The sequence below is a fragment of the Giraffa tippelskirchi genome, chromosome X (genome assembly GCF_054371585.1).
Source record: "Giraffa tippelskirchi isolate mGirTip1 chromosome X, T2T-mGirTip1v1.2.pri, whole genome shotgun sequence".
NCBI classification, from domain to species: Eukaryota; Metazoa; Chordata; class Mammalia; order Artiodactyla; family Giraffidae; genus Giraffa; species Giraffa tippelskirchi.
Genome location: NC_137289.1, coordinates 89,088,129 through 89,109,183, shown reverse-complemented (window position 1 = coordinate 89,109,183; position 21,055 = coordinate 89,088,129). Strand labels below are relative to the sequence as shown.

At 44.5% G+C, this 21,055-nt stretch overlaps 1 protein-coding gene across 6 annotated transcripts in view; it reads left to right on the top strand.

Moving 5' to 3' along the window:
* Nucleotides 1–21,055, top strand: part of EDA (ectodysplasin A) — a 361,402-nt gene that overhangs the window by 335,518 nt on the left and 4,829 nt on the right. Inside the window, exons 3-7 of one of the 6 annotated variants that reach the window (XM_081566353.1) lie at nt 9,045–9,068; nt 13,864–14,043; nt 15,948–15,982; nt 16,878–16,929; nt 19,924–20,054. In XM_081566353.1, coding sequence (XP_081422479.1) covers nt 9,045–9,068; nt 13,864–14,043; nt 15,948–15,982; nt 16,878–16,929; nt 19,924–20,054 — 422 coding nt within the window. The remainder of the gene's footprint in view (nt 1–9,044; nt 9,069–13,863; nt 14,044–15,947; nt 15,983–16,877; nt 16,930–19,923; nt 20,055–21,055) is intronic. The other 5 variants (XM_081566356.1, XM_081566355.1, XM_081566357.1 and 2 more) reach the window with 5 other exon arrangements.

The following is a 21,055-nucleotide window of genomic DNA, read 5'->3' as shown; positions in this document are numbered from 1 at the left end:
GGCTCAATGGTAAAGAATCCGCTTGCTAAGCAGGAGACACAGTTTTAATCCCTGCATCGGGGAGATCCCCTGAAGATTTTTAAGAACACTTTAAATGGCAACCCACTCTAGTATTCTTGCCTGGGAAATCCCATAGACAGAGGAACCTGGTAGGCTACAGTCCATGGAGTTGAAAAGAGTCAGACATGATTTAGCAACTAAACAACAACAGCAACAAGAGTTAGTTTGTGTTTACTCTTTGCTATAGCTGTGGTGTCAGAGGCTAAAATTGTCTCATTGTTCTTATATTAGTCTTTTCATGTGGTCTTTGATTATCCATAGAAACTTCTTAACTAGGATCTAAACTTTCAATGTTTTTAGTTGTTATTGTTGTTCAGTCACTAAGTCACATATGACTCTTTGCAACCCATGGACTGCAGCACGCCAAGCTCCCCTGTCCTCCACTATTTCCTGGAGTTTGCTCAAACTCATGTCCATTGAATCAGTGCGGCTATCTAACCATCTCATCCTCGGCTGCTGTCTTCTCCTTTTGCCTTCAGTCTTTCCCAGCATCAACGTCTTTTCCAGTGAGTCGGCTCTTAGCATCAGGTGGCCAAAGTATTGGAGCCTCAGCATCAGTGCTTCCAATGAATATTCAGGACTGATTTCCTTTAAGATTGACTGGTTTGATCTCCTTGAAGTCCAAGGGACTCAGGAATCTTCTCCAGCACCACAATTCAAAAGCATCAATTCAAAAGCATTCTTCTGTGCTCAGCCAGAGAATTATGGTCCAACTCTCATATCCATACATGGCTACTGGAAAACCATAGCTTTGACTATATGGCCCTTTGTTGGTAAAATTATATCTCTGCTTTTTAATACACTATCTAGGTTTGTCATAGCTTTCCTTCCAAGGAGCAAGTGTCTTTTAGTTTCATACCTTCAGTCACCATCTGCGGTGATTTTAGAGCCCCCAAAAATAAAGTCTCTCACTGTTTCCATTGTTTCCCCATCTATTTGCCTGAAGTGATGGAACCAGATACCATGATCTTCGTTTTTTGATTGTTGAGTTTTAAGCCAACTTTTTCACTCTCCTCTTTCACTTTCGTCAAGAGACTCTTTAGTTCTTCTTTGCTTTCTGCCATAAAGGTGAAGGTGGTGTCATCTGCATAACTGAGGTTATTGATATTTCTCCCTGCAATCTTGATGCCAGCTTGTGCTTCATCCAGCCTGGCATTTCCCATGATGTACTCTGCATATAAGTTAAATAAGCAGGGTGACCATATACAGCCTTGATGTACTCCTTTCCCAATTTGGAACCAGTCCATTGTTCCATGTCTGGTTCTAACTGGTGCTTCTTGACCTGCATACAGATTTCTCAGGAGGCAGATACTGTGGTCTGGTTTTCCCATCTCTTTCAGAATTTTCCATAGCTTGTTGTGACCCACATAGTTAAAGGCTTTGGCATAGTCAATAAAGCAGAAGTAGATGTCTTTCTGGAACTCGCTTGCTTTTTTGATGATCCATCAGATATTGGCAGTTTGATCTCTGGTTCCTGTCTGCCTTTTCTAAAACCATCTTGAACATCTGGAAGTTCACGGTTCACATACTGTTGAAGTCTGGCTTGGAGAAATTTAAGTATTATTTTGCTAGCATGTGAGATGAATACAATTGTGCGGTAGTTTGAACATTCTTTGGCATTGCCTTTCTTTTGGACTGGAATGAAAAATGACCGTTTCCAGTCCTGTGGCCACTGCTGAATTTTTTCAAGTTTGCTGGCATATTGAAGTGCAGCACTTTAACAGCATAATTTTTTAGGGCCATGCTCAGTAAATCTTTAATCCAGTTTTCTGTTGATGGGCAGGGCTGTGTTCCCTCGTCTTGTTTGGATGAGGGCAAACTATGGTAGGGTTAATGACCTCCTTCAAAAGGACTTGTGCATGCACTGTTGTGTTTGGTGTCCCTGACCCTGCAGCAGGCCACTGTCGACTCACACCTCTACTGTAGACCTCTTGGACACTCACAGACAAGTCTGGCTCAGTCTCTTGTGGGGACACTGTTTCTCCTGGCTCCTGATGCGCACAAGGTTTTGTATGTGCCCTCCAAGAATCTGTTTCCCCATTCCTGTGGAAGTTCTGTAATCAAATCCCACTGGCCTCCAAAGTCAAATTCCCTGGGGGTTCTCAGTCACTTTGCTGGATTCCCAGGTTGGGAATCTGTTGTGGGTCCTAGAACTTTCTTAACAGTGCAAGAATTTCTTTGGTATAATTGTTCTGTAGTTTGTGGGTCATCTTCTCAGCAGCTCTATGGTGGGGCTAATGGTGACCTCCTCCAAGAGGGTTTATGCCATACACTACGTGACCGAGGTCTGCTGATGCCAGAGCCCCTGTCCTCGAAGCAGGCCACTGCTGACCCATGCCTATGCAGGAGACACTCAAACACTCAAAGGCAGGTCTGGCTCAGTCTCAGTGGGGTCTCTGGTTCCTGGTGTGCACAAGGTTTTGTTTGGGCCCTCCAAGCATCCCTGGTGGATATGGGGTTTGATTCTAAATGCAGTTTGCCTCCTCCTACCTTCTTGTTGGGGCTTCTTCTTTGCCCTTGGAAGTGTGGTATCTTTTTTTGGTGGGATCCAACATTCTGCTGTAGATGGTTGTTCAGCAGCAAGTTGCAACTTTGGAGCTCTTGCAGGAGAAGATGAGTGCACGTCCTTCTACTCACCATCTTGGTAAGTCCAAGCAAGGCTTCAACAGAACTTGTAGATGTTCAAGCTGGATTTAGGAAAGGCAGAGGAACCAGAGATCAAATTGCCAACATCCGTTGAATCATAGAAAAAGCAAGAGAATTCCAGAAAAACATCTACTTCTGCTTTATTGACTATGCTAAAGCCTTTGATGGTGGATCACAAAACCTGTGGAAAATTCTTCAAGAGATGGAAATACCCGACCACCTTGCTTGCCTCCTGAGAAATCTGTATGCACGTCAAGAAGCAACAGTTAGAACTGGACATGAAACAATGGACTGGTTCCAAATTGGGAAAGGAGTACGTCAAGGCTGTATATTGTCACCCTGCTTATTTAACTTCTATGCAGAGTACATCATGCAAAATGCCAGGCTGGATGAAGCAAAAGCTGGAATCAACATTGCCGGGAGAAATATCAATAACCTCAGATGTGCAGATGACACCACCTTCACCTTTATGGCAGAAAGCAAAGAACTAAGGAGCCTCTTGATGATAGTGAAAGAGGAGAGTGAAAAAGTTGGCTTAAAGCTCAACATTCAAAAAACGAAGATCATGGTATCTGGTCCCATCACTTCATGGCAAATAGATGGGGAAACAATGGAAACAGTGAGAGACTTTAGCTTTGGGGGCTCCAAAATCACTGCAGATGGTGACTGCAGCCATGAAATCGAAAGATGCTTACTCCTTGGAAGAAAAGCTATGACCAACCTAGACAGCATATTAAAAAGCAGAAACATTACTTTGCCCACAAAGGTCCATCTAGTCAAAGCTATGGTATTTCCAGTAGTCATGTATGGATGTGAGAATTGGACCATAAAGAAAGCTGAGCACCAAAGAATTGATGCTTTTGAAGTGTGTTGTTGTAGAAGACTCTTGAGGGTCCCTTGGACTGCAAGGAGATCAAACCAGTACATCCTAAAGGAAATCAGTCCTGGATATTCATTGGAAGGACTGATGTTGAAGCTGAAGCTCCAATACTTTGGCCACTGATGCAAAGAACTGACTCACTGGAAAAGACTCTGATGCTGGGAAAGATTGAAGGCAGGAGGAAAAGGGGATGACAGAGGATGTGATGGTTGGATGGCATCACTGACTCGAGGGACATGAGTTTGAGGAAGCTCTGGGAGTTGGTGATGGACAGGGATTCCTGGCCTGCTGCAGTCCATGAGGTCCCAACAAGTCGGACATGACTGAGCAACTGAACTGCACTGAACTGAGCTGGGTATTTCCTATCCCCCACGTCAGTATGCCTCTGGTAAAACCTCAGTCAGTTAGACTCTGATAAAAGTTTTCCTTGAGGGCTGGCCTTGTTAAAGATAACAGAGAGGTCCAGATATATTTCAAAATGGCTGCTTTTCCTCTCCCCTTACTAGAAAGCACAAGAGAATTTTTCTCCAGTCTTCATAGTGAGAACTTGGTAGTGCTCTTGAAAGTAAAACACATGAAAGTGTGGGGAACCCCCTAAGACTGAACCTTCTGAGGACTTTTATCCCTTGATCTACTTGGTCCACACTGAGAATCTAGCAATCTTTTGATTACAGTTTTAAAGTGTTCTTACTGATACTGACTTCAGGTACAGACTTCTATTCCTAGTTAGCTATATGTCTCTGTAACCACTGGTCTGTCTCTCCATCTTATAGAACAGCGGTTTGCCTTGTGACCTTACTTCTCTGATGGATCTAAGAAGAAGTGATTTTAAGTTTGTTCAGCTTTTTTCTTATTGTGAGTATGGGAGTGATGGCTTCCAAGAACTTGATGTGTGAAACCAGAAATTGGAAGTATATACGTTTATTTTTTAATTTCAAAGCACATCTTGAAAAACATGAATCTTTCTGAAGTTTCAACTTACCTGAAAATATGTAGAAGCTGTGTGACTTTGTGCAATTAATTTAATCCATCTCTTCATCTATAAAATAAACATAATAACGCCTACTTTGCTGGATTGTTATAAGACCTAAATGAGATATGCTAAGCATCTAGCACAATGCATGGCTCATATATACTCAATAAATGTTAACTTTAATTATAATGTCATTTATCTTCATCAGAATCCTAGGCTTGAATAGAGACAAAGTGTACAAAGTATTCCCTAATTTAGAAGTTGAAGAATCAGAAGAAAATGGAACACTTGCCTTATGATCAATTTGTGATTGAGTCAGAACCAGACACAGGCTAGGACTGCTGCCATCTTCCATGGCGCTGATGTGGTTACAAGACTCCATTTTCTTAATATCAGAGCAAATAGCTTGCCCACATTAATCAAAACCTGTCAAATCTCAAATTTACTCCTATAAAAGCAATCTCAGTGACTGCACACCTGTCTGTCCCACTCTGAGGTATTTGTGGATTTTGCCTGCAGAAACCATGATGGTTCCAAATAGAGGGTATTAGAATGATAGAGAAATGTAGCCTGTTACCATGGAAACAGACATGTGATACCAGTAGTGCTCTGAGTAGGCATGTAAAAGGTTCTGAAGCATATAGAGAAAATAAGTCAACATATCTAAAAAGACATAGAACTGAGCAGAGGTTACTGCTTTTGCTCTAGGTCAAGGTATTCGTATCTAACATGGGATAGTTCTAGCTCCCTGGTATTTTCTCTCTTGAAGATGGAAAACCACAATGACCTTGAGCAAAAGAAATGAGAATGGTGGATATAGAACCAGAACTTCGGGGGAGGGGAGGGAGGCTCAAGAAGGAGGTGATATATGTATAATTAGGCTGATTTTCATTGTTGTATGACAGAAACCAATACAACATTGTGAAGCAATTTTTCTCCAACTAAAATTTTTTTTTTCATTTTAAAAAATGAACCAGGACTTATAGGACCATGTTGAAACTCATAAGAATTATTTACTGGCTATGGTGAGCTATATTAGAAAAAGAAGGAACTCCTTCCTATATTGTTGAAATGATGTACTCACTAGCACCTATGGGAAGTGTGATACAATCTAAGGATAATCTTGTCTGTACTTTTTCATCCTCATTTTTTTCAAGGGATATGCCAAATGTTCACTGAGCAGATAGAAGCAAGTGGAAGATGGGCCTTGAGCACCTGTAGCTCTCGGCCTTCTTCACACCATGGCCATTTCGGAAAATAAAGATAAAAATTTTATCCCATCACTTCATGGCAAATAGATGGGGAAACAATGGAAACAGTGGCAGACTTTATTTTGGAGGGCTCCAAAATCACTGCAGATTGTCACTGCAGCCATGAAGTTAAAAGACGCTTACTCCTTGGAAGAAAAGTTATGACCAACCTAGAGAGCATATTAAAAAGCAGAGACATTACTTTGCCAACAAAGGTCCGTCTAGTCAAGGCTATGGTTTTTCCAGTAATCATGTATGGATGTGAGAGTTGGGATATAAAGAAAGCTGAGCGCCGAAGAATGGATGCTTTTGAACTGTGGTGTTGGAGAAGACTCTGGAGAGTCCCTTGGACTGCAAGGAGATCAAACCAGTGCATCCTCAAGGAAATCAGTCCTGAATATTCATTGGAAGGACTGATGTTGAAGCTGAAACTCCAATACTTCGGCCACCTGATGCGAAGAACTGACTCATTTGAAAAGATCCTGATGCTGGGAAAGATTGAAGGTGAGAGAAGAAGGGGATGACAGAGGATCAGATGGTTGGATGGCGTCACGGACTTAATGGACATGAGTTTGAGTAAATTCTGGGAGTTGGTGATGGACAGGGAGGCTAGGTGTACTGCAGTCCATGGGGTCGCAAAGAGTCAGACACGACTTAGCAAATGAACTGAACTGAACTTACCTCACACAATATTACCAAATCTATATCAGATTAATTAAAGATTTAAATATAAAAAATGAAATCATGAAAGAACCAGAAAAAATACAAAGAGTTACCTATGTAATGCTGATGTATCCAAATTTAAAATAACAATGTAGAAATGTAGTTACTGACATAGAAGAAAGGTATCAAGCAACAAGATCCCATTTTGTGAAAATACCTATTTATATGCATAGAAAATTTCTAGATATGCATAAAGTGTTAATAGGGGTTGTTTGTGAGTAGTTTTTTAAAGCTATTTTTTCCTTTTTGCTCTTTTCTATGTATGTATATGTGCATGCATTTACATATGTGTAATAAGTAGGTATTTCTGGTATAAAAATAATAAAAGTTAATGAAAAATTCATAACTTCCCTTTCCCTCTTTTCCCTTGTAAGGTCAAACTTCCTCCAGGAATTTTTTTTCCTCAACTAACCAGTATAATTCCTTAAGTCTCCCCCTTTTAGTACTTTCCCATTCAACTGTAAGTTCTCTGAGAATAGACTTGTTTCATTATTTACTGTTCTTCCTTCCTAGGCATGCTCAGTAAGGACTGGTTGCATGGTGATCATCTAATTTTCTCAAAGCCTGCTTCGAAGTCTGATGTAACGGTGAAGTTAATGTCGCTCAGTCGTGTCCGACTCTTGGCGACCCCATGGACTATACAGTCCATGGAATTCTCCAGGCCAGAATACTGGAGTAGGTAGCCATTCCCTTCTCCAGGGGATCTTCCCAGCCCAGGGATTGAACCCAGGTCTCCCGCATTGCAGGCGGATTCTTTACTGGCTGAGCCACAAGGGAAGCCCAACAACTGGAGTGGGTAGCCTGTCCCTTCTCCAGTGGCTCTTCCCCACCCAGGAATCATACTGGGGTCTCCTGCATTGCAGGCGGATTCTTTACCAACTGAGCTATCAGGGAAGCCCACAATGTAACAGTAGTAACCTTTTAACCAGCTAAAATGGTTCGAAGTTTGGCCAGGGCTAACACAATCTGTCTATGAGGGCAGTGTCTGCAACGGCTGTCGTCTCACTGCTCTCCCAGGCTGAGGTGACCAACTGGTTAGCTGGTAGTTGGTTGATGGGATTAAGCCTTTCTGTGTAAATCCTTCCCCAAATAGCTTTCTTGTTCAAGAAGGTGGCCCTTCTCAAGCTGCCTCTTATTTAGTAATATCTGTCTAGCTGTGCTTCCTTGCCAGAACCTCGGTGTACAATCTCAATGCTGTTAGAAACATAAAAGATAGGCAGTAAAGAAACCAAGAACTGGGAGGAGAGAGACAAGAAATGAGGATAGAAGAATGGAGGATCATGACCTTAAATGCAGCAGGTTGCTAAACCCAACCATAAATATTCCCTGCACATAATAATACCTACAGTTGCACATGAAGTTATTTTGCCAGGAAAGTCTACACAGACATTGGCTTTCAAGGGACTGATGGCCACACTGGCAGCCCTCCAAGTTAGAGGCTTTACTGACTTCTGATTGAGTCTGCTTAGACAGAATCTTTGATAGAGTGAGCTCTTACTGGTAAAGATCATTCAGGCTTGTTGCAAGAATAAAATGAGATGACAGATGGAAATATGTTTTATAGTCTAAAAACAATATACAACAAATACTTGATGTTCTTCTTGTGCGCTCCTGAGGGCATTGACAGGGGTTTAATGTGGTCCAGTAGGGTCTTCATGGGAGTTTGGAACAGATTTCAAATACCTCCTTCTAAAGAAAATTAAATCCCCCTACAGAATGAAGTGAATTGTGTCCCCAGTAGGGAAAAACATGCCTGCACATCTGGAGACAGCTAAACTGTGTATGTCTGAGGAGTGATTGTTACCTAACTATATGAGAAAAGGCTTGGGTTTTCTGAGTGCCCTCAATTGATTAGAACTGTTTTCTTTAGAAGTAATTCCCCAGAAAATGCTTGTGATTTCATTGTCGGTGAAACTGTTGACACTTCTTTTAAAGTGTCTGTTAATTTATGATAAATTACAGTAGGAGTTCATGTGGCCCCCATGTGAATGTATTATGGCTGCACTACTTGAATAACTAACAATTTAAATAACGGCGAGGAAGGGACTAAAAAGTAAACTGCTACTGCTCTGCTCCTTCCATGAAAATGACCCTTTTTTCCTTCCAGCTTCAACACATGAGATTTCATATCAGTTCCTGACCTGAATGCGTGACTCTTCAATCTCAGGACTTGCGTAATTAATGGAATGCCGTCCTAAGGTTGTTGAGTTCTGCATTTCTGGACATTTCATTTTTATGGAGAAGTACTCATTCCCTCACTCCAAAGACTAAGCCTGAAAGATTTTTCTCCCTAGGAAAGAATCTTCCTTTTAACTTTATTGTTATAACTAAAAGTCAGAGACAGATTGGGGAGGTCTGATAGTTCTTAAATGCCTTGCCAATAACCTGACCCTCAGCTTAGGGCTCCCTCAAATTTGCAGTTTCTTAGTGGTTCCTCCTGTGAGCATCTTGAAGAATACACACTGTCTGTTAATTTGCAGTTACTTAAATTTCCATTTTTTCTTTTTAATAGGTCCTGTTAAAAACAAGAAAAAGGGTAAGTCAATCTCTTGATTTTATAAGATTGCCGTCGTGTCTTTTCTAAAATTAGAAGAAAAAAATCAAGGGAGGAGGATTTTTATACTCTTTCAGTGCTGTTTGTCCATTATTTTACTCAGTCACATGTGATCTTGAGTACTATAGCTTCCAAGGAATAAGAAATATCTATCATTTTTCAGTGATGATCTATTAAAGATAGAATTGCTTCTTAGCAACTTATGAAAGTTGTTTTTGCTTTTCTTTTTTGCTCCCTCTTCCATACAGTTCATTTTACCTCTCTTTCCTTCATTCTTCCTTATTCTTTCCCCTGACCTTCTCTTTTCTCCTTTTTTCCCCCTCCTTTATCAAATCAATGACCAGGTATGAATGATGTCCTGAGAGATGTCAGTACCCTCTTTTTTGGCCTAAAAGCTATCCCTCACCTATTTCTCAAGTAGTCAGGGAAGGTATTTCTTGTTCTGGCATTTCAGTATATTCTTTATGATGGAAAAACTTGGCTATAGTAGTACCCTGACCTTTTAGTCTTTTCCAAGAAGCTTCTAGTTGAACGGATCCATTGTACTATTGCTGGGTCTGTAAGTCTCTGGTGTACTTGCAATGGGAACGACCCACGAGTTTGTACAAGAGCTTGCCTGCTTGAAAAGAAGAACCCAACGACAGATATGTTCCAAAGGACAGGACCAGGCAATATGGTTCACTCCTTAGGACTAAGAAACCCAACCTTGAAACCAGTTTTAAGTACCTAATTGTTTTTGTGTTCTGACCTGGGAGGAAAATAGAGTGAAATTTATGATTTTTCATTAAAATATTCTAAGTGAAATAATTCTGTCTGTTAACATTTCTGGAGCTTTACAGAATATATTATCAACCCCAGATTAGACCCAAAACACTGGCTTCAGCTGCCTCCTGTCACTTCTCTGAGCACTAGGGTACTCCATGGCTTGAGGTGTCATGGCTCACATGGGAAACTTGTATCCCTATTGGATAGAGGCTGAGAAATGACCTGGCCCCTGAGGACCCGAGCTGAGTAAAATTGGGAAATAGCCAGAGAACTGGAGTCAGTGAAGAAACATTTCTCTGTGGGGCCTGGGCATTCACCGAGCAATTCTGTCTTTTGAGAAAGTAAATTTGACTTTCAAGTGTGTAGTTTTCTGTTCTTGTCATATCCCTTTAAGACAGAAATTTTAACAAACCTAGAAAGCTCCCCTGGCCTGGACAATGACACCCTCTGCTCCTAACACGAGCCCAGGAGTGACTTCTTTTTTTTTCTTAATAGGTAGCCTCAAGAGTACTTTGTAATGATAGCTACTAGGGGTTTTTTCCTACTCACTCATTCACTAAACAGTGAATAAGCATCAACTGAGATACAGAGATGAAGATAAATGGTTTCTGCCCTCCAAAATCTCCCAGTGTAGTTGGAATCATGGAAGAACACACAAATAACTGTATTATAGTATTTAAAAATTCAATCATAGATGCATCAGCAGGGTGCTGAGAGAACACAGAGAAAGAACAAGTAGTTCTCCCTAGTGAGTGAGGTACCACATCTCAGAGAATATATTATCTAACCGGGATTTTTAAGGATGAGGGGGACAAAAAAAGAAGGGGAAGAACATTCTAACAAAGAGAACTGGCAGGCTAAAATGTCTCAGAGGCATGAAAGAACACGTCATATCTGAGGGAACAGCAAGTAGGATAGTGATTTACCCAAATACAGGGCATGTGCGTGGTGGGGAACAGCACCCAGTTCAGTGTCATCCAAGGGATGACCCCGAGAGAACTCTCGGCAGTGGTAATAGAAGACAATTGTCTAGGTGAGAAGCTCTGGAATTACAAACTCAGGAGATCCCAAAGCTTCTGGCAACAACTCAAATCACTGCCTAGCACTACTACCTGGTACATGGGCCTTAAACATTTGCCTTGGCTAAAAGTGATTTGCTGCTGCTGCTGCTAAGTCGCTTCAATCGTGTCCGACTCTGTGCGACCCCATAGATGGCAGCCCACCGGGCTCCGCCGTCCCTGGGATTCTCCAGGCAAGAACACTGGAGTGGGTTGCCATTGCCTTCTCCAGTGCATGAAAGGGAAAAGTGAAAGTGAAGTCACTCAGTTAGAAGCCATTTAATACATATTTCCTTGGATGCAATGAATAGGCACATGCCTGAAGAGGTAAACTGATTTGTTCATTTCATGTCCATCCTTTAATGGCATTTTCCCCCTTGCATAACTCTCTCTCCCCTCTCTTAGTTCATTCTGTCAACAATTTGAGTGTCACTAAAAAAATGTGTGTATTCTTCCATCTAAGACTACACAGGGTACCTTGGTACATACAAAAGTCTCTGAGCTTTTGCATCATGAAGTGCTCTGTTAAAGTAAGGAAATCCAGAGAAGGAATGCAATACTCTAAAGTCATCCTCTTAGTCCAGGGGTCATTTTGTGCATGCTTCTCTCTGGGCCAATTTTCTATAAGGGTGCAAAGATGAGAAGGGCACTTGCCTAAACCTGGTTGCAGACAAGCAAAGACCACCAGCTGCAGAACTAGATCCCAGCAGGAGCTATTTCCCAGATTCCTTCTAGCATTTTCATAGGTGAACATTCTCTGTTTACACTGCAACCAGTATTCTCTTTCACTGGAGGAGTTTCTGGCTCTGATTCTTCCAAAATTACATTAATAATCACAGGAGACTCACAGTCTTGATACTGAAGTTCACACTACCCACAGAACCCCTTCTAACTCAAAAATCACTGTTAGGCCTGGAAATTCTGGGACGGGAGACAGCCTACTATGCACCATCCCATGTGTCCGTGCCACCCAGAAAAGAATGAGAGAGAAGCAGACTTTATCATCAAACTAGGGAAGTCTCCTGACTCTCAGGGGTAAGTCAGTCTCCTTATGGAACCTCAGTCTTGCAAGGAAACTTAGAGAAATCATCGAAGCCAAGCTCCTCGTTTCACTGATGGAGAAACTAAGGCTCAGGGAGAAGAAGGAATTTGCCCAAAGTATATGTACATGGCAGAGCTGAGGATTACAGACTTATCTCCCGACTACAGATTCCCTGTTTTTTCCACTACACTAGGTGGAATTGAAACTTGGGCACTGAATAAGCCTGACTTGGAATCTGCCCAAATCTGAAGGGAGATGGCTTTCCTGTTCAGCATCTTAAAATTGGCTAGATCTAGTAACTGGGCAGATTCAATCTTTTGCTGCTAAGTGCAGGGAAAATGCTAAAACTCCTGCCTCTCCTTGGGAGAGAAGCTCTCTGTACTTTCCTCACTTTCCTCCCTGAGGAAGGGGCCCCACAATGACCCTGTTGTTTCATTGTAAATGCAGATGTGGTTAGACATGGACAACTGATCTCTGGAGTGGCGTTGCCATGGGGATTGGGTTTCTTGAGCACGGCATTCTCCTTAAAAGAGAACATGATGAATCAGAACAGGATTCTCCAGCCTGCGAGTCCAGGAAGCCAGAAGGCAGTGTCAGGAAAGAGGTGTTTAAGTGAGACTTGACAGGGTTATATTTTAAAAGGAAGAAAGTATCACAAGTGAAGACAACATGATGGAAGCTGGGGAAAGGCTCCCATTCCTGGGACTTCCACAAGACTGGGAAAAGGCAGGGAAGTGAGGACGCAGTAGTTCTGGTGGGAATATGGGAAGGACTGGAATGTGGAATAGGAAGGCTGAGACTGCTCTGAAAAGAGAGCAAGGAGGAAATGGGGAGGATCTGGTGGCTTGATTAATAATACATTCAAGAATAGGGCCTCTGAGGAAAGAATACTCTGGAAAGCTAGATTATTTAGCCTATAAAAATAGAAGTTGATAGGTGACTTAATGTCCTTGAGCACATTAGGGTTATTGTGTATATGATGGCAACTATTCTTTTCTATCTATACAAACAATAGAATGAAAGGAACTTCCACAGGAGGAATTTCAGTTCAATATACAGAACTTCCTAACAGTGAGGGGGTGATAAACATTGGAACATGTTACCAAGGGATTTTGCAGAATTTCCTTTCCCAGAGCTCTTTAAAAATAGGGTTTAGAGAGGTCAGCTGAGAAAGTAACACCTGCCTGCTGCTTCCTCCACAGCTCATCTCTCTCTGGTCTCCACCACCCCGTCTTTCCTTATGTTACTTGAGCCTTCTCTCTCTCTCCTTCTCTCCTCCCTCCCCCTCCCCCTACCACCTCTCATCTTCCCAGACTCCTTCCAATTCTACTTTCCAGCCTTCATCCCAAACTCAAGTCCCTGTACATCCTGACTCCTACAGGAAGCCTTCCCGGAGCTGATAGTCTTCCTAAGGTCAAGCTGACCTCCTAGCTTGCTCATCTCTTCCACATCAAGTCCACCAACCTGGATAGTGAACATGAGAGCCACGCTCTGCAACAATAGCCCAGTTCTCAATTCTAAAAAGTGGCCCATAGGTCTACCCACTTGGTGATTCTGATCCTTTGGACTTGGCCGAACTGTAACCTCCTTTTTTAAGCCTTCCCTGACCTCTCCAGCATTTTGTCCCTACAATTAATGCAACACTTCTACTGTCCTGTGACTGTCTGTTTCCACATGAGACCAAGTTCCTTGAGGGTCATTATTTCTTCAAACCCAGTCTGTAAATGCCGATTCATGAAACACGAAGTGTGTGTGTATGTGTGTGTGTGAGTGATAGGTGATAAAAGTATCCACCTCTTTAAGAGCAGGAACTCCCAGAGGGCCACCTTTGTGTCATGAGAAAGCTGTGGAACTCCTGACAGTACACTCTCAGTCAATAATTACAAATGTGATACCGAATCTCATCTTTCAGGAAAGAAGGCAGGACCTCCTGGACCCAATGGCCCCCCAGGACCTCCAGGACCTCCAGGACCCCAAGGACCCCCAGGGATTCCAGGGATTCCTGGGATTCCAGGAACAACTGTTATGGGACCACCCGGCCCTCCAGGTCCTCCTGGTCCTCAAGGACCCCCTGGCCTCCAAGGACCTTCTGGTGAGTTCCTCCATCTCTCCACCGTCCTAGGCTCCTTAAAAGTTCTCTAATAGAACAGTAGCAGGTGATCCCAAGAGCAGTTTAAAATAATGGTGTGTGGTCTCCTTGCTCAGTGGAGAGCTAGGAATTAGACAAGCCAGTAGAGCCTTCCCTGCTCTAACTTCTTCTTTATGGAGCTTCCCAGGAGGTGCTAGTGGTAAAGAATCTGCCTGCCAGTGCAAGAGACGTAAGAGACACCAGTTTGATTCCTGGGTCAGGAAGATTCCCTGGAGGAGGGCATGGCAACCCACTCCAGTATTCCTGCCTGGAGAATCCCATGGACAGAGGAGCCTGGTGGGCTTACAGTCCTTAGGGTCGCAAAGAGTTGGACATGACTGATGGTGTGTGGTCTCCTAGCTCAGTGGAGAGCTAGGAATTGAACAAGTCAGTAGGGCCTGCCTTGCTCTAACTTCGTATTTATACCAACCTGTCAAGGAAGAGATACCTGTTCTTGACCTGTGGATTTGGTCTCCTCTGATTTCCAGCATCTAGCTTCACATACTGATGTTTGATTAGAAAAAGGCAAAGGGGAAGAATGGGCTTCCCTAGTGGCTCCCAGGTAAAGAACCCACCTGCCAGTGCAGGAGATGCTGGTTTGATCCCTGGCCCGGGAAGATCCCCTAGAGATGGAAATGGTAACCCACTCCAGTATTCTTGCCTGGGAAATCCCATGGACAGAGGAGTCCAGTGGGCTACAGTCCATGGGGTCACAAAGAGTCAGACACAACTTAGCAACTAAACAGTAACAACAACATGGAGAGGAATGTTGGGGGCTGGACAGAATGACAAGCCCTAAAGTAGTCTCATCCCATGAACTCTGAAATGCCTTTCCCATAGAGGTAGACAAGTAGTCACTGATAATCAAGGAGTTGGAAACTTATGAGTCACTCAGGCTGTGGAAGAAGCAGACACAGGAACCAGGACCAACCTGTTGAGGAAACAAGTGCTTATTGTGCTACATCCTTCCCCTACCACGTTGCCCATTTGAATAGCATTTAATCTCTTTGCATCTTTCCCCTTGGGCCCAGAAGGCCATCCCAAAGGTACAGATGCAGATCCAAACCTGCCTAATCAGAGTTGACAGGAGTCAGACTGCCTGGGCTTAGGCTAGTTGCTGTTTCCTTCTCCTACTCACCACTTGTGTCTTGGGGCTTTTACAGAAATGGACTCTTTACAGCTGATTTCTCTGGGTCCAAGAATACTGCCACAAGACTCTGATTCTTTGGTAGTTCAAACAGGGTTAATCAGTGTCATTGTGGCCCCCCAAGAGATGCAGTTTGGAATTTTTTTTCATCCAATCTTTCTACAAATATTCATTGCGTACTTTCTATATGCAAGAGATATATTGATTAGTGGTTCCTGTTCTCGTGGAATTTATGTCGTACAGGAGGAGAGTGACAATTAAAGAAGCAAGATGTTTACCAATGGCAATGCATTCTATAGAGGAAATTAATAGAAAGACAACAAAAGGCTAAAGAAGCAAGCACCATTGTCTCGGGGTCACATGGTGGCAGGAATGCACTCTCCTCTGTCACCGTGGGTGCTCAGTGGCACTTGCCTTGGGCCATTGTTGGTGAGAGGCCAGTTTCCTGCTGGGTGCTGGGCACACTGAAGATGCAGGTCAGGGACAAGTTAGAGAAGAAAGGGGTGTCATCTCACACTCCAGAGCCCCGCATCACACCCTGACTCTCCCTCCAGCTCTGAGTCCTGGAAAGTAAGGCTCAGATGATGCTTGGCAAAAGGCTCAGATGGAGCCTGGCTTGGCTCAGACAGGGAGCAAAAGCTCAGTGCCATTGGCTGCCTAGATGGAAGAAAAGAGCAAGTTGACAGAGCATGCCCTCTGACTGGCCTGCCCTATTTTGCAGGTGCTGCTGATAAAGCTGGAACTCGAGAAAACCAGGTTGGCTGGGAATCGCTGTCTTGCTGGGAAAGAGGGAAGGCCACAGGCCTGAGCCACCCTTGAGTTTGCTCCCTGCTGTTTGCTGAGGCTTTCTTTTGTGAGGAGACCCTGGAGGTTCTGGGGGTTTTTCATTCACAGCCCCTCCCATGAATAGAAAAACTTTGCCCCCAGGCCTGCTTTTAGCAAGAAAACTGAGTCTCACTGTGGCTATTTTTCCCCATTCCCTAGGAGACAGAGGGTCACCACAGCCAAGCCCAATAGTCTGCTGACATGAGCTGTCAGTGAGTCCTATTCACCTGGTCCTGGGCCTCCCGGACGACACCAGACACCTTGTCGGCACTCCAACCATCTGATGTCAGCAGCTTAGAAGTTTAAGAATATGTTCTTAAAAATCAGCTAACCAGTTCCAGGTCAAGCCCCGCCTGGCCTTCTGCCTTCATGGCCTGAAGGGCTCCTCCCTAGTCTCTGAGCTTCCTGATCCATCTCTACTGGCAATTTCCACCACCTCGCCTTGTCTCATCGCGGCTTCTCTCACTACAGCTGTTTGGCCACAGCAATCAATCTGCACAGCTGCATGGGGCTGGATGGCTTGCAGGGTATTTTATATTCGTCACCTCAGTTGATCTTCAGACATCTCTGTGAGAGAGGCCAGACAGATTCTCAGAATCCCCATTTCACAGTTAGGGAAATGAGGCTCAGAGGCGTTACATTTGGCAGAGCTATAAAATCATATTACCCTCTAGTAGAAATGTGGCCACTTGCATCCCAAGACAGGGGAGAGGGATCAGAATTGGGATACAAATGAAGACTAGAAGGTGGAATCCTGGCAACTGGTGGCTGAGGAAGCAGCCATTTCTCACAGTGACTACTTTCTCTGTGCTTCTCATCCTCCCAGCCAGCCGTGGTGCATCTACAGGGCCAAGGGTCAGCGATCCAAGTCAAGAATGGTAAGAGTCAAAGTAGGCTCTCTCCCTAAGAAGAGTTTCTTCCCGCCACCACCCTTACCCACAGCCTTCAAATAATCACCCAGCCTAGTTCCTCCCCAGAGAAGGCAATGGCCACCCACTCCAGTACTCTTGCCTGGAAAATCCCAGGGACGACGGAGCCTGGTAGGCTGCCGTCTATGGGGTCGCACAGAGTCGGACATGACTGACGCGACTTAGCAGCAGCAGCAGTTCCTCCCAGACCTCGAAGGTACCTTTGACACTAGGGGCCACTCTCTACTCCATTTTGCCCTCTGCTGGCTGTTTCAAGTAATTGCTTGCCCTCAGACTGGTTACTACAAATAGCAGTTAGAATCACAGATTTAAAAAAAGAAGAAGCAGCTGAAAGGGACTTGAGACATTGTCTAAACCAGGGATTCTTGGGAAGTGGAGGCTGAATCAGAGTCACCATTGAGAATATGTGTAGTTTGATCAACATCTTCACAATACTAATTATGGAAAGTAGAAATACATAAAATCAAATCTTGTGTGATGGGTCTAGGGTGGAGGGGCATTTCTCTCAGGGAAGTGGCGGGGCATGTTAGAGTCTTTAGGAAGTATGGGATGCTAGCGTCTACAAAAAAGGGGGGGTGGATTGAAGGAGGTTAGAAATCCTACTTTAATGTAATCCCTGCATTTCAAAGGTGGGGAAACAGTGCCAGAGAGACTGGACAACACCATACTAAATCTGCTGCCTTATGTTTGTATGGTACTTCAGAGTTTTCGACATACTTTTTTTGTCTTTGATTTGATTTGATCCTCACAACAAAGGTAGGCATTAGCTCCTTTTTACAGAGACAGAAACTGAAGCTCAGAAAGGTTAATTAACTGGCCCAAGATTTCCATTAAGAGTAGGAGCTGGGTTTCAAAACCACATCTCTCTGACTCTTTCCACTGCACTATGCTATTTCAGTGATGCGTGTGTATACTCCACTGAGTGATCAGCTTCATTTTCTTCCCCAAAGAGACATGAACATTCATTAAAGAACAGTGCTTTGAAATAATGTCCAGTCCCCAGAGTATACCAAGCCTAAAATGCATGAGCCCCCAGGAGCCTCAGGAAGCAGCAAGCCAGCCAAGATGCCAGATGCTTACAGAGCTTGGAGTAGAAGGGAGGGGCTATGAGTACAGAAGCAGTAAATGAAGGGTCAGAAACCTGCTGCATGGGAACAGCTTCTAAGAACCCAGTCAGTCCTGAACTGGCTGTGCTCTGCTTCCTTAGTGACTGGGCTTGGCTACCTCTCGGACTGCCACCTGGATGCCTGACTTAATTGCCTCAGAAATATAAGTAGGAACACAATGGCACCAAAACCCAAACTGTCCTGCCGGGACCAAGTGCCTTGGGACCCAGGACGCTGGGTAGGCCATGATCACCATCTATCCAGGGAGGAGTGAGACAGTCAGGAAATAGATTTGTTTGGGTGTCTGGATGGGTGGCCTCAGTGTTATGCCAGAAGCTACTGATTTTGCTCCCACCACACAACAAGACGAGTTCCAACCCCTCTGGGCCAATCCCCAGCAGTAGTCTATGCTGATCTTTAGTTCCAGCAGAAGCAAGAGTGACGGGTCAGGGGTAGGAAGATTTCCTGCAGAGTGGTCCTCCATGAGGGGCAGAGCAGAGTGTCTCCTCTGAACTCCTATCCCGTCTGCTTATCACCTCAAGGGAAGATGGGCACCTTTTCCTCACACCTCGGAAAGGCAGACCTCCCGAGACTAGCCAAGGATGGACTTTCAAAACATGTTTTCTTGGATGAAGAATGGATTTTTAAAAATTTATTTTTAATTGAAAGATAACTGCTTTACAGTATCGTGTCGGTCTCTGTCCTACATCAGCATGAATCAGCCATAGGTATACATATATCCCCTCCCTTTTGAACCTCCCTGCTACCTCCCACCCCATCCCACCCCTCTGGGTTGTCACAGAGCCCTGGTTTGAGTTCCCTGAGTCGTGCAGCAGATTCCCACTGGCCGTCCATTTTACAGATGGTAGTGTATATTCTTCCATGCTACTCTCTCCATTTATCCCACCCGCTCCATCCCCACTGCACACACACACACCCATGACCACAAATCTGTTCTCTATGTCTGCATCTCTAAGAATGGATGGTCTTGAAGGGAAAAGGCTCCCAAGTCTCTTGAGGTGGGAAGGAACATCCCCTTTGCTAGAGAATGGAAAGGGAAGCTCTTCTTCCTCCCTCACATACCTCTCCACCGCAATGGGGTATTAATGAGAAATGCTTTGCAGCAGCGCCTGCATCCTCTGACACCCTCTCCATCCATTTGGCTGGTTCTAGGGCTGTGTGGCAGTTGATCCCTCACTCTCATAAAGATCTCTCTGCCCTACATGGCCTTATTACTGGCGGTTCCTTGTCTGGCTGCCATGAAGTCTGACTTAACCCTGATCCCTAAAGTTCTCTGGGTAGACAGATCCTTGGGCCAAGTGGTTTCCTAGGGGCCCAGGGAGACTTTCCAGAAAGAAATGAGTGTGGAGAAACTATAAAAAGGAATCTGTTAAGGACAAGGAGAAATAAGGATTCAGGAGCTATGGCTGGTGAGATGAAATGGAATAATAAGACCTAGCCTGCCCCTCAGTGTCTGGATTTTTCCTGTGCAGGCTTCAGAACAATAAAGAAAATAGGGCAGCATGCCCACCCTCTTCTTACCAACCACCCCCAATTCCAGTTGGAAGGTGTTGGTTAAAGATCCTTCCAGACAGTGAAGTCAGAAAAGGAAAGAGAAAGAACATGCAGACCCCAGGGGCCTGAAGAAGGCCTGGCTGCCAGTTTACAAACAGACCGCTTTCTCTGCTTCCAGACGTTCTTCTTAAAGCTTGGCCTCCTGGGCTATCCGGGTTATCTCACAATGGGGGTGGGGGTTGTGTACAGCTTGATATTTGTTGTTTCTATTGCCCAGATGATTCTGACATGTACTGAGTGACTGCCGTTCTCTCATACTGAGATCTTTCAGGTGGAGTACTCAATGATTGGTCTCGCATCACCATGAACCCCAAGGTGTTTAAGCTACACCCCCGCAGCGGGGAGTTGGAGGTACTGGTGGACGGCACCTACTTCATCTATAGTCAGGTAGAAGTGAGTACGGTCTCAGGCCTAACTCTTCTTATATCCAGAATGCAGATCCTTTGCATGCCACAGAGGGGCACTGTGGAGCCACCCCAGACCAGCCAATGGCTGAAGTCCTGGGTGGGCGGGTTGGAGGGAGGACCCACTCAGGGAGGGAGTCGAAAGGAAGGAGGAGAGACAGAAGGGACTGTTTGGGGTCTTTTTCCTAGCCAGATATGATTGAAAACTGAAAAGAGGCCCCTCCCACACCCTGCCATCTGATTCCCTCCTACAGGGCCCCAGGCCCTAGCTTCCCCGCTGAGCTGTTTGGTTCTACTGCCAAAACGGAATTCTGTCTCAGTATATTCTCTAAAAGTCAGTTCCAGGCTTGCTGAGAACCCCTCCCTCCCCACACCACTGGCTTTATAATGAAGAGTGCTCTTTCGGACCTTCTCTCCACCTCAGAAAAATTTCTGTCTTTCCTTCCTCTTTCTTCCATTTGTTTCTCTACCTTTCTGCTTCTCTGTTATTCTTGCTTCTCTAGTCTCCCTCTTTTTCTGTCCCAGCACTTTTCTCCCTCTATTTTTGTCCTTGTCCCAGCCCAGGGCCTACTTCCCGGGTCGCCCAGGGCCCATCCACTTCCACCCTGTTGTGTGTCTCCAATAGTGTGGCTCGGAGCTAGAGGTGAATGAACCTTGAGGCTGGGGCTTCTGTGGGGTGAGGGGCAAGCAGGCAGATGGACAGAAAGACAGCAAAGCCTGCAGAAGGGTCTCCTAGGAGAGAGTCAGAGAAGGTGGGTCCTTGAGCATTTGCTGAGCCCACCAAACATCCTGACACAGCTTGGGTCCTGACCCAAAGATTTTTTAAATTTATTTTTAAAAAATAGAATTTATTGTATTTTTTGGGAGTCCTAACACCTGAATGTGCTGCTGCCTCCTAAACAGTCTATGGAGGGAGCAACTTTTCTTAAAGTCATTTAGGGTGACAGATGGGTGTCCCAAAACCCAGGAGTATGATCCCAATGTCCTATG